Source organism: Coenobita brevimanus, unplaced genomic scaffold (assembly GCF_032717465.1).
Source record: "Coenobita brevimanus isolate Jiangsu-jjx unplaced genomic scaffold, ASM3271746v2 jjx.HiC_scaffold_143, whole genome shotgun sequence".
In the NCBI taxonomy this organism is placed as follows: domain Eukaryota; kingdom Metazoa; phylum Arthropoda; class Malacostraca; order Decapoda; family Coenobitidae; genus Coenobita; species Coenobita brevimanus.
In genome coordinates this window covers 3,075-17,233 of record NW_027642265.1, presented here as the reverse complement: position 1 = coordinate 17,233, position 14,159 = coordinate 3,075, and the positions used below count along the sequence as shown (strand labels likewise).

Sequence of the window (14,159 nt, the reverse complement as noted above, 5' to 3'; positions counted from 1 at the left end):
GATCCATTGCAGCCTCCCTGTTCAGTCCCTTAACCCTAAGGTCACACTTAATGACCTCGTCCCATGTCATTCTCGGTCTACCCCTCATAACCCCACCCCCAATATTAACACTTCTCACCTTCCTCACCCAATTATCATCTCCCATCCTCTCCACATGTCCAAACCACCTCAATCTACCTCTCCTCATCACAACACTAATACACTCCAGTCCCATCCTACCTCTCAACTCTTCCATTGTAAACCCAGCCCCTCCAGGCCTTGGACGCAGGGACGCACTGCTGTGTCTGTCCCCATTTCTTAATATTAATACTGAAGACAGTATATAGTGCATAACACTGAAAAATATGAAAATTCAGACACACAATATATATACTCTGTGGAGATGGAAGAATTTGAAGAGTGAGATATTATAAGAAAGGGCATGACTGAATGTATAGCCATTATTTTATGCTGATCTATTGAACAGTATTCCAGATGCGTGATGAATGACACCAGTAGAAGTTTTGTAGGATGGATGAATGAAAAACCAAGTAGATGTTGACACCCAGGTAGAGGACAGGTATTTGTGTGAGCCATGCTGGAGGTTGTATGGCTGCTGTATTTTGGAGTTAGTACATAAAATATCATGATGAATATTGATATTAATGGTGTACAGTAATGTATGTAGGTATGAAATATAAACCAGTGTTATGCTGTAAAATAGTGCTCTCATTACCTGTAAAAAAATAGGATAAGAAAGAGTCATGTAGTCACAATGACCTTTATTATGCATTTTGTCTTTGGCACACACAGACTTACAGTCAGGAAAAAACATGTGGAAGCAGAAATAAGTACAATATAAGTTATAAAAATTTGACCTAGTTGAGTAGAAACTAAGTATGTTGTGTTTGGTTTTATACTCAGTTATTTCTAAGTGCTTCACCAGTATTTTTTTTATATTACAGGAGTATCATTAATACTATATCAGGGTATTCCAAGTACGCTCCTTCCATACACTACCGTACACACACCAGCACAGTTGCTCACCATACATTGCAGGTATTGACAGTATCAGCACCAACACTACGCCTCTCAGGAGTAACGTATGAGCAAGGTGTACACTGAGTTACAAATGGCTTGGGGTATATTCATTAATTTTCTGTTGCTTAAGTAGTGTGTGAGATTGTTTACATATCCAGGAGCTGCCAAACACTTCACAGTTGGACTCGGTTAAATAATTCATCCTCATCATCATCTAAACCTCTTTTCCAACCCTAGGATGTGGTGAGGTAGGGCGGAACAATGTACGTTTTATTATTGTGGCTGCTGAACAGTTTCATTTAGCTTAAGAACCTTAGTCATATAGGGTTATTGTAGGCTATATCTGTGTCCCCAGGTTGAAACATCATTCCTGAGCTAAATAAAATCACTTGGAGATAGTAAGAGTAAAATAACAGCCATCTGCATTGGTGGTGTTAACTTTAGATAAGTATGCATTAGGTATAGGGTCTTGTCCTTTATTACCCTCCAGCTAAAGTGTGTGTAGAGGGTGTGCAGAAAGAATGGCTCTTGGGTCTGCATACTTTTGCCAGTCAGTAAAGTGGGTTCTCATCAGTTAACCCCTTCAACGTGATAGCATTTGGTATTCTAAGCACACCACCACCAGATAATTTTATTCAGTATAGGGCGGATCTTTAGCTGAGAAGAAGGTAATTTGTCTGATATTGAACCCCCCCAAGTTTTAAAAATATCTATCTATCTATCTATCTATCTATTGCCAGACGCCTCAATCCCATTTGGGGTGGCCACAAACAAATCGCCTCCAAGTCGCCCTGTCCCCCGCCATTTCACTCCCCTGCTCCCAACTCACACCCCCCTCTCTCATATACCTCTCCACCCCATCCCTCCATGTCATCCTCGGCCTCCCCCTCCCTCTTCCCCCCTCCACCTCACTCACATACACTCTCTTCGTCAGTCTTTCACCCTCCATCCTCTCCACATGGCCAAACCACCTCAGTGTTTTCCTCATAACGCTTCCTATCACATCTTCTGTATTAAATATAATGGTCTGGAGGTTAGTAAAAGTCAAATATCAGAGCAGTTGTTAGGCTGAAGGGATTAGTCACGGTGCAGTACTGGTAACTCTTTTGAATTTCTTTACAGTAATGATGTAGTCACTCGTGTACAACCTGCAGCATGTCCTGTTATTCATTTTGTTTGACCTAAAATTAATATGGTTGAGTACAGTTAACTCACAGTATGCTCTAAATCTTATAAACACTGGCATGCCATTCTTTAAATTCCACAAGCCTTATTTTTAGCAACACCTGTAGTCTTCTTTGCACTGAGTACATTCACATCAGACAAAACACACAACAGAAAATTTAAATATTTTACCCTAATAACACAGTCTGGAACTAGGTAAAGTGACAGTTTGAATTTTCACTTTGGTTGAACAGTGCAAAATTTACCTATTAAAGAAAAAAAAATGCAGTTGATTCTACAAAATTCTAAACCTGAAAGAGGCAAGAGATATTTGCCTCTGAGTCATGAAAATATTTGGTGATCTGACTAGCTAACTTGTAGAAAAGTTCAAAATATCTAGTAGGATCTAGAGGTGCATACGCACTGCCACAGATAAAGACAACTCAGTGATGATCAGTTAGTTAAAATTAGTCTTGCTACTTCCAAATTCATATTAAGAAAGGCCTCTCATATTGAAAAGGTTATTGCAAGCCCCACTTAACCCATCCAGTGTGAAAAGTCTCAGCCAAACTTAATTCAAACCTCTGAAAGTACGGTAGCAACAATAAAATATGAATATTATTGGAGTGAGGGAGTTAAAAGTTGTGATGTAGATATGGCTTGTATAGGTTTGTGTATTTATGTGTTTGTACCAGATACTATGTACCTCTGTAGCCCTACCACCTCACTTGATTGATTTATTATATTATTATTATTATTTTTTAATCTATCTATCTATCTATCTATTGCCAGACGCCTCAATCCCGTTTGGGGTGGCCACAAACAAATCGCCTCCAAGTCGCCCTGTCCCCTGCCATTTCACTGCCCTGCTCCCAACTCACCCCCCCCTCCCTCATATACCTCTCAACTCCATCCCTCCACCTCATCCTCGGTCTACCTCTCCCTCTCCCTCCCTCCACCTCACCTACATACAGTGCATAATCAGCTCACTAATTCCACATCTCCGGTCCAATTGCTTTTTCTTCCATTCCATATTGGTGACGTACTTCAACCTCAGTGTCATTCTTGATATTGGGATTTTTATTGATTTATTTTTTATTGACATATTTATTTGAACCCCACAACAGCATCCTGTTGTTTATAGAGCCACAAGAGAGTAATTTTGTTGTCACTAAGTTATGTGCGGATGAGCGAGATGTTCTAGTGTGGACTCGTTATGATTGCTCACTAGCTAATTATGGGCTCATTATGTTCAGTTACTGACACCCGACAATAACCGAGTGGATAGGGCTTCAGAAACAATTTACGACAAAGGTACCAGGAAGTGAGGGATGTATTATGTAAAGGTAGGGGGATGTACAAGTAAGTGAGCCAGGTCTATTGTGTATGGTTGTGATGAGCATTTGTGTGTGTGCATGTGTAGTGATGTGAACTGCCAAGATGTATAAAAGTGTGTATGTAGAGAAGGGTAAGGCTGTTGATAGGTGTGATACAAGTGCCTCCATAACCCAAATGTTGTGGGTGTATTGGTGCAGTACAGGGGTAATGGTCAGGATATTGTACAAATCATTACACATAACCATTACACTAAGGGCCATATTTTGAATGGCTCTGGAGATTTCATAATACAGTACATTTTTCTCTGCAATTAAGGTATGCATATTACACCTTATCTTTCTCCTTAATATTTCTTTATTTCAAGTATGGCCTTAGTTTGCATCAGTAATTTACAAAAGCAGGTGCTGAAGAGGAGCCTGCATGTGGTGGCATTGTGACCCTGGGTGGAGCAGCTGAGTTGTCCACTCAGGAGCCAAACCTCCTCATGCTTCCTGCACCTTGCCCTGAGAACAACCCTGGTCCTATCCCGGTGAAACACTTTTTACCAATAAGGGGTACCAGTTCTCTGTACAGTGTATGTACTATACCGTACCTGTAGGACGGATCCATAGAACCAGTTGCTTACCTGTGGTCAGTGGGTCTGCTCAGCCAGACAGATTGGCATTAGGCATTCACAATAACAGCATCTTACAAGAGGAAAATAAGATGTAATAGGCAAAATATTTTGCTGAGAAAGAGGCATTATGAAATCTCCAAAATGACAGAAATACAGCACGGAATTGAGATTACTAGGAAGGTTACTGTTAACATTGGTTTGGTGATTGTAGGGACTTAAAACAGAGAGGAAATATAAACTACTACAAGTAACCACACACTGTACATTAAAATTCTGTCGTGATTAGAGCACTGTCACATGTTTGTAAAAGCACGGCAGACACTAAAAGCTTTCCTATAACCTACAGACATACTGGACAATTTTGTACATTTCCATCACAATCATTAAGTCAGACAATTTTCTTGATACTTGATGGTAAAATCTACTTGAAGTTTCTGCACAAATATCTGTCTTATATACAGGCTTATAATTATCTTCTTGCTCACAGCTCTAAAAGGGGAAGTTTGCCTCTTATATGCCTAGTACAAAGTGGTGTAACTGCACATTGGTAACAGACCATAAACTCTGATTTTGGCTGCTGTGTTTGATTAGAAAGATCTGGGACTAACATGCAGTAATAACTGAGGTATGTAACTCAGTGGTACCTACTTAAATCATTCATCTTGGTTGAAAGAGAGATTGTATACTCATCCATCCATCATCTAATCCTTTATTGCCCCAGTCAGAGTGTAGGGACCCAGGCCTAGACGACTCACTTCAGACATTTAAAGTGAGACAGACAGAGAGCGAAAGACAGAGACATGCATGCATGCACGCACACACACACTGAGTTTGATTGATCAGGTAGACATCAAAATGTTGAATCTGACTACTGACCTTGTGAATGGAGAGTTTATGGTATATAAGTTGCCTAATAACTGTAACAGCTTTGTTACAGTATCAGGTATACTGTACAGGTTACTTTGTACGCCAAACTTCCCCTCACCCACTGAACACTAATTATTGTAAATGAGATATTACCAAGGTTTTTCACAGCTGTGGTGTTGAAACATTACATTTTGTCTTGTGGTAACGATATTAACAGACAAGCTTCCATTAGTACGGGTTCTCCCTACCACTTACAGTCTTTAAATGTCTCGTCTCCTTCAGCATGGCAAACTTATCACTTGGAACCAAACACCTCTTCCTTCATTACTGTTAATCTGTGTAAGGTATCTGAGGAGTGTTAATTCCTGTGCTCAGGGAGACTAAAAATTAATAGTGGTATACTGTCAAGGGATGGCCACTGCATAGGCTACACACACTCACAGCCAAACAAGTCTGTGTTACAATGTTTAGAACAATATATGAAAGGAAAATATTGAACAGAATATGATTTACATTTGGAACATAAATTGCTCTAGTGTTTACCACTGGAATGTTGCTTTGCTTTTTTGTGTGAGTACTCATACACACTTCCATACACAATACAGTCTCTTGACATTATCTAGAAACTAAGAATGTCCCTTCTACAGTACTATAATTTTCTTTACTGGTACAATCTCTGCTGCACAGACACTGTATAACAGTGCAAGTCAGCACAGACTAATCCATCTACATCACTCAAAAATATAAATATTTCCTAGCAGTCTTGAGACTCTACACCAAAAAAATAATGTTCTTACCATAAAGGTTGGCAAAAAATTAGCAATTTTACCTTTAAATGAAAGACTGACTAAGAGGGTGTATGTAGGTGAGGTGGAGGGAGGGAGAGGGAGGGGTAGACCGAGGATAAGGTGGAGGGATGGAGTTGAGAGGTATATGAGGGAGGGGGGGGTGAGTTGGGGGGAGGGGAGTCAAATGGTGGGTGACAGAGTGACTTGGAGGCGTTTTGTCTGCGGCCACCCTTTGCGGGATTAGGGCGTTGGGCTATAGATAGATAGATAGATAGACCTTTAAACACTGCAGCTCTGAGGTGCATTTGCCAACCGTATACAGTACTGTAATGTACTGCTTGAGAATCTGTACATAAGTTCATGAATTGTATACAGAAAAGATGTTAGGAAGTTAATAAAACGGCTATGTCCAGTGGGTGAGTAAATCAAAATGTTGCCAATTGTATGAATTTTTTGTATGTCAGTAGATTTTGATAAGATATTGACTATTGAATTAAATGTGAACCAAACCTGATCTAGTACAAGGAATATTGAAATATACAAACTGCAGTGCATTAGGGTTATAGGCACTGTAACCTGTCAAGAGGGAGGGAAGGTGATTCATTGCTTAAGTTTTCTCTGGCACAAGAGTATCCTGACATTACTGTATATCACTAAGGATACCATACCGAATAACCCAAGTCCTTCCACATCTACAGTAGTTATTTGATTCTGGTTAATGCCAGATTTTTGTTGCTTGGAAACCCCTAGTAGTAATAGAGTTAACTAACTTTGGGGTATATATATATATATATATATATATATATATATATTTCTTTAGAGAACAATATATTTATCAGTCATAAATTTCAGAATGTTCAAGAAATTATTATGGATGAGCAGATGAAGGGTCAAGACTTTCACAATGATAAAAGCATTGTTATACACTTCCCTGTACCTATGATGTCATCTCTGCATCTTACTTTTTCACCCCCACTTTTGCAACAGTGATATCACACCCAAAAAACATTAGTTTGAAAAATGGCTCAAAAGCAGTTTTAGAATGGTAGTATAAAGCCAGCAGCCAAGATTTTGTCTGGCATTGTTCCCTGCTGTGTTTACTGCCCATCAACCCAGCCCCTCAGTAAGATTTATCCTCCACAAATTTGCAAAGCTTGCCACCCCTCCACTGCCTAGGAGAACTGTACAAAGGTTATTAGGCAGTCAGTACTTTTGTTTTATTACAAAGAATAATACTGTGCTGAATAAGATATTTCCAAGCCCCTTCCCCTTTCCGTACAAATTCCCACACTTCCATGACCAGCACATTTGATTGACTGGAACAATCCGTTTCCACTCCTTCCCCTTTCACATATCACCTCCATGTCTGGATTCCTTTCAAAAGAAGATCAGGATGGCATGGTAATTTTTTTCTCTGCATTCTGTGTCTTTACAGTTATGTTTATCTTCATTTACTTTAGGTTTCTTTTTCCTCATCCATACTTTCTTCCCAGAGAAGTGAGTTTTCCTTGCTTTGCATTCAGCTTAAAATCAGAGCTTTAGAAAGGTGTTAAAAAAGAAAAAAATGTATGCAGGGTGGGGCAGTAAGGTTAAAATTCCCAGCGTCGTGACTTATTCCACCAGTAATTTTTACATCCATTATCTGTTAAAAAAAAAAAAAAAAGTGAGGTACGCTCATTAGTAAAACACTGGTGCGAGATGGAGGATTAGAATCACCTCAGGCCGGGTGCAGGAATGTGTTAATACTGAATGTAAGGCTTGCTTCTCTACTTCTGTACATAGTAACTTATAATTGATGTATTTGAGAACCAGCTATGTTATGGTTTCTGCATATTGCTTACAATACAGTATTATGATGGAAAGTATCCTTGGATGATGAAGTCAGAGTTACTGAACATTATAAACTCTGACACTGAAAAGACAGGATATGTGTGACATTTATAAAGACAGCATTGCTGTACTGTGTATTTATAAGTCCAGAATAAGTTATCAGATAATGAATTGTATTTTTACCTGATAACTCAGTTAATGTGGTTATCAAATCACATGCATCAAATCACATGACAGAGAAATATAATGGTAAGAAGATGATAGGGAGTCTTCTAAACCTTTGTGTGACCCTTCTCATTTTTGTAACATCTCACTTCATTGTGGCATCTTTTTATTTTGTGAAATCTCTTTATATTGTGACATCTCCCTCCCCAGTCTGACTGCACCTTTTCCCTCCACTCCCATTACACCTCCTCTCACCTCATATCCTCCCCAGTTTAACTCCACCCAGTCCCTCTCCTTTCACCTCCTGCTGTCTTCCAGAGAGAAAAAAAAAAAGCAATTAAGGAAGCTTTTCCTATGGTGTGAGTCATCTGGACTTCAACTCATTATCTCTAGATGATGATGTTCTTGCTGCCATCAGATATTTTTATTCAGCTTAAGGTTCTATAACTGAAATGATTTTTTCAGGAGCTGTTTGGACTGTCATTCATGGACTTTGTCATAGAGGAGAAGAGGAAGTGAGAATAAAAAGTGGAACAAAACTGCACCTTCTGCCTTCATTCTCTAGTAAGTGTCTGAATGTGTCTGCATTGTTATGTTTTGGCTCTAGGCCCATCTGGACATGAATTTGGTGGTCCAGTTTCTTTCTTTTTTTTTTTTAATTAGCCAGAAAGATTGTTGGGAAGGACTGTTGCTATAAGTTGTTTTGGCAAGGGGGGACAGACGGATATGGAGGTGTTGGTGTGATGGTTGCGGAGAAATGGGTGGAATATGTTATGAATGTTATGAGAGCAAGCGATAGGATATTGGTAGTGAAAATTCTGTTCGGTAGAAGGATAGCTGTGATTATATCGGCATATGCTTCACAGCCAGGATTGGATGAAGCAGAGAAAGATAGATTTTGGGATGATTTAATGCATGTAGTGGGTGGTATGCAGGATGATGAGATAGTGGTTGTGGGAGGGGACCTTAATGGTCATGTAGGTGAAGCAGCACAAGCAGTGGCGGCGCCAGGAAATTTTCATTGGGGGGCTGAGGAGGGGCTGGGGTAAAATGTGGGGGCTTCACAAAATGTCATCAAACTGAAGTGTTGATGGAAAATTGATATGTACATATTCATAATATCCGAATGTACTGAGGTTCATTTTAGACACCTGTACTCTTTGAAACTGCGGTGTTAATGTATAACATTTCTTATCTCATCAAAAATTCTGCCAAATGAAATACATAAAACTAGCAAGGAAATTCAGATTAATGTATACGCAACATAATAACATTTATTATTTCCAGTTTATTCCATAAGATTGAAGTTTAACTCAATTAATTTAGACATCATGTGTAAGCAAGCAGTTAACATGACAGAAAAAATTCTATGTTATGAAGTTAATACAATCTGAAGAATCAGAAGAATTTTTAAATCAAGGTGTAACGACTGTCACGTTACTTTAAAACTATGCGCCTGTTCTGGTGATTGGCAGCAAATGTGTCTATAATGGCATCAATGTTCAGCTGTTTGGCCCTCCTAGAATTAATTGATATTACAGCAAGGTTGCTGGTGCGGTTGTTGCCACTGCTGTTCCTCAAGTATGTCTTGAGGAGTTTCAGACATGAGAAGCTCCTCTCACAGGCAGCTGAGGTGACAGGGAGGGTCACTGCAATGCATACAAGTTTATACAGATCTATAAAGGTGTCCTTGTTTGACTCCAGCATGGCTGCGAGCTCAAGTGGTGTGGACACTTCCAGGCCATTGTCTCTCTTCCTAGCTATTAGTCTTGTCAATTGGTGGACCTCCACTGCAAGATCACCCTCTGCCACTCCATAACTGGCTGCCATTCCTGACAGCGCTTTTTTGTCCAGAAATGTAATGTGCTTAGGATTCAAGGCAGCAGCACCCATCAGAACATTACAGGCATCAGATGAAAATCGCCTGCTCAGCTCATTGAGCATTCTATCTATGATGGCATAGAAGGTCCTTCTCCTGGCATCTGGTATAGCTCCATCCCTCTGACCTGTACTGGATGTTATGATGAATTCATCCAGGTGTCTGGGAGCAGATCGTTGTCTACCTGGACGCTCAGTCTCAGTGCGTATCCCAACTACCTTGCACAAATCCTCAGCAGCCTCCTCTAACTCCTTCCAGGCAGCTTCAGTCCTCATTTCTGTCAGTCCAGACATGACAGACTGCATCAAGTCCTCTGCAGAGGCCAGCTGAAGGTCATGTGACTGGAGGTGGTTTGACAGTTGTTTGGTCATCAGTAACACTTTTTCCATGGCCATCAGAATTGTCACAAATTGCTGATCTAGCAGGATGCACAGGCCCTTTGCCTCAGTGGCTCTGTGTGCATTGTCTCCTCCATGAGACGTTTCAAGGTTGTCACTATGGCAGGTAGGGTTCTTTTCACTGCCAGACAAGCAGCATGTTGGGAGGTCCATCTTGTGTCAGACAGTTGCTTCAACTCTATGTGCTGCCTTGTGGGATTTAATTCTTTTTGCACCTTTATAAATTCTTCATGTACTACTGACGTAGAGAAGAACTTGTACAAGCTCTGTATAGCCACAAAAAACTCTGCTGCAGCCTGGATATTGTGTACACAATCAACGAGCACAAGGTTGAGCCTGTGAGCATAACAGTGGACATACACAGCCTGTGGTACCTTTCTCCTAAACCTCTCCTGTATACCACTGATGTGCCCTGACATGACTGCAGCTCCATCGTAGCACTGGCCAATGCAGGCGTTGTGGTCAGTACCACATTTGGCCAGGGTCTCCAAGATCTTGTTGAGCAATGAGTCTGCATCCAGACCCTCGGCTGCTGTGGAAGTCAAGGAACACCTCATGAAGGCTCTGTTTGTGGAGATACCTCACCACAATGGACAGCTGTTCTTGTTTGCTGACATCCTTGGTCTCATCCACCATTAGGGCAAAATGCTCTGCTCTTAGGACCTCGTTGCTGATGTCCTCTCTGATTATTGAAGCTATGATGGCGAGCAGTTCATTTTGGATATCGTGGTGCGTATATTTAGCATTGCCAGGACCACCACTCAGTTTCTTTTTGACAATGTCATCATACCTGGAAATCAGGTCCAGCAGTTCCAGGAAGTTACCTTTGTTGCCAGAATCAGTGTCTTCCTTGTGACCTCTTTGGGCAACATTTTGGCAGGCTGTGTAGAGCAGTACGTCTATTACTGCTCTAATGTAATGTCTGTTTTCCTTTACAGTTTTTTCATGGTTGGTAGTAAAAGCATGTAGGATCCTAGAACCTGTTGCTTTCTGCATCTTAAACTCTGTCCAAGCTTGCATAGAAAACTTGTGTCCTGCTGAATTAACATGAGACTTCAGAGATGAGGTTGCCTTCTTCCAGTTCCGAAAGCCGTCATGGGTGAAGGACTTCTCACATTTGCTTAAGTGTACATGACCGAAATGACGACATGCAAAGCAGAATGCAGCATCTAGGGTCGTGGAGTACTCCAGCCACGAATGATGATCACGCCAGTTCTTGTTGAATGACCTTGACTGGCCACTGTATTCTGTGGCTGGGTATCTCTTCAAGTCTGGACAGGTGGGACCACTATCTGGAAGCTGGCTCAGGTCCTTGGGTCCAGGTAGTAGTTTCTCACCATGGGTGTGAGAAGTGCCCTCTTGTGGCTGGGGTTCTGCACTAGCCTCACCTAGTAAGGCTGCAGACTCACAATCACGATCACCACTGTCCAGGTCCTCATTAACAGCAGGTGTGTCTGTAGGAGGATCATCATCTCACGGCCTCTTCTTGGGAATCTTGGGTAACAGGTAGCGTTCCATGATCAACTCGGCCTATGTGATCAAATATGATAAACCACCATCAGTTACTTTCATAAACAGGGAAAACAGCATAAACAAGCACACAGATCACAGAAGCATAAAACTGCATATTAGCATTACAACAGACCAGATATTTTCACACTATTTTATTCTTCCTTCCACAGCTTCTTATAATCTTATAGTAGCCTATATACATTTGTAAGTAGAAAAAAATCAACTTACACCATACCTGTAAATCAGTGCAAGACGAAAACCACAACTAATAAGCTCAGCTGCTCAGTAATTCAGTGTCTACTGCACTAAGCAATTAACAGCCAACAGACTCGGAGATCTACACACGACCATGTCGCGTGGTAGACTGGTCTGGTAGCTGACGGGAATCGAACAGGAATGGCTCATCGTGCACTCGATTCGTGAATGCTGGGCTAGGCTAGGAGCCTAGGACCATGTAGGCCCTATAGCAGTGTGAATCCTTTACTTCATTTTAATCAAATATATTCAAATTTATTAACTTCCTGCCTCGAATTATGACATAATCGACATTCAATTATATTTCTGAAGACGAGATAATAATCGTACAGTCGTAATACACTAAAAGAATGGCTAATGTAGTTTAATAAAATAATGCTGTATTTTACTTTCACTTATCATTTTCATTATAGGATATGTAAACTAACCATCTGAATTACAAGAATTTCACAGAATATATTATAACATAAGTTACCCTTAGTATTAGAACTAGGCTGGAAGTTTTCCTTAGAAGTTGAGTCAACTGATAAATTTTCCGTAATTTCCGTGAAATTACTATAATTCAGAATCTGCTAAATGCTAACAGCTAAAAATAATAATCACGATTTAATCTATTGTCTTGAATCTTTTCCTAAACTTATAACACTTCGTTTCGTCAACTTTTGTGTATTATTTGTAAATAGTAATACAAAATTGAAAGTTCAAATAAGGGACGTCCTGCCTAAATTCGCCTTTGGAATCTGGCAATATTGGGGGGGCTTGGCTCATTATTGCAAGCCCCCCCTTGGCGCCGCCACTGAGCACAAGGTTATGAAGGAGTGCAAGAGGGATGTGCATATGGTATAAGGAATGCAGAAGGGGAAAGGATGCTCGAGTTTGGGGAGGCAACGGACATGATTGTGTGCGACACGTATTTCAGGAAAAGAGACAGTAGGTTAATTACATATGAGTCTGGGGGAAATAGCAGTCAGATAGATTATTTTCTGGTTAGGAGGGCCGATAGGAGGTTAGTGAGGGATGTTAAAGTTAGAGGAAGTGAGGAGTGTGTGCAGCAGCACAAACTACTGATTTGTGATATGGTGCTTAAGGAACGATTGATGAAAAAGGGGACTTATGTACCTAGGAGGAAAATATGGAAGCTGAAAAACCAAGTAGTAAGGGATGCCTTCTATAGCAAGTTGAGGAGAGTGGTGGCTGAACAGGGAGCTATAGACAGAGGCGTTAATGAACAGTACAGAGCCCTCAAGAACAATCTCTTGAGAGTTACTGATGTAACATGCGGTTGGGCAAGAGGACCACCAAGACATAAAGTAACTTGGTGGTGGGACGAGGGTGTAGAAGCTTCAGTTAAGGAGAAAAGAAGGCTTTTCCGGGAATGGAAGAAGGTTGGTAGCAAAGAGGAATTTTTGGCTGCCAAGCATAGGGCTAGAAGAGAGGTATACCAGGTACAGGGCAAAGTCTGAGTCACAGAGACTTTTAATTGATAACCTAAATCATGGGGAAAGGAAAAATATGATATTTAGGGTGGCAGGTCAGGTGAAGAGGGATAATCGGGATATTATAGGTGAGCAGTGTGTGAAGAATGATGAAGTAAGGGTACTGCTGAACAGTGAGGATATTAAAGATGCATGGAGAGAGCATTATAACCGGTTGTTGAATGAAGGAGTTTGACTGGGACAGAGAAGGTTTGGAGCCAGCAGATCCAGTGTCTGGCCCTTGGCCTTTGATTGATGCTGCTACTGTGAGTGAGGCAATAGGCAGGATGAAGGTGGGGAAGGCAGCAGGTGTGTCTGGGTTGACTGCCGAAATGTTGAAGGGCCTCAGGCGATACAGGGGTGAGTTTAGTCACTGACCTGATAAATAGGATTATTTATGAGTGTGTTGTCCCAGATGATTGGCTGAAGAGTGTAATTGTAAATGTGTATAAAGGGAAGGGTGATGCCCTGGAATGAGGAAATTACAGAGGTATAAAGCTTTTAGATCAGATAATGAAGGTAATGGAGAGAGTTTTAGAAGGTATGATTAGAGAAAGAGTGAATATTGATGAGATGCAGTTTGGGTTTATGCCAGGTAGGGGGACCACTGATGCCATATTCATTGTTTGACAGCTTCAGGAAAAATGTATTGGTAGGAGAAGGGATCTTTTATTTTTGTTTTTATTGATTTGGAAAAGGCCTTTGACAGAGTCCCTACAGAGGTGGTGAAGTGGGCAATGAGAAAGCTTGGCTTGGAGGAGTGGCTGGTTAGGGTGGTTATGGCCATGTATGTGGGTGCTCACACCCAGGTGAGAGTGAATGGAGATTTGAGTGATGAGTTTTCTGTGAATG

At 40.9% G+C, this 14,159-nt stretch overlaps 2 protein-coding genes across 2 annotated transcripts; both read right to left on the bottom strand.

Annotated features, from left to right (window-relative positions):
• Window positions 1–9,225: 9,225 nt before the first annotated feature.
• On the bottom strand, window positions 9,226–10,218 carry LOC145389580 (zinc finger MYM-type protein 1-like). Its single transcript, XM_080264836.1, has one exon. It carries the CDS (start codon window positions 10,216–10,218, stop codon window positions 9,226–9,228), a length of 993 nt encoding a protein of 330 aa, XP_080120962.1.
• A 309-nt stretch (window positions 10,219–10,527) lies between these two features.
• On the bottom strand, window positions 10,528–11,519 carry LOC145389583 (zinc finger MYM-type protein 1-like; the record flags this gene model as incomplete). Its single annotated transcript, XM_080264838.1, has 1 exon — window positions 10,528–11,519. A coding segment is annotated over one exon (992 nt), but the record flags the coding sequence as incomplete, so codon positions are not given.
• Between the last annotated feature and the right edge of the window lie 2,640 nt (window positions 11,520–14,159).

What these genes read in the sequence shown, in the direction of transcription:
- LOC145389580 (XM_080264836.1), bottom strand. Translation starts at nt 10,218, where the DNA reads ATGGACCTCCCAACATGCTGCTTGTCTGGCAGTGAAAAGAACCCTACC.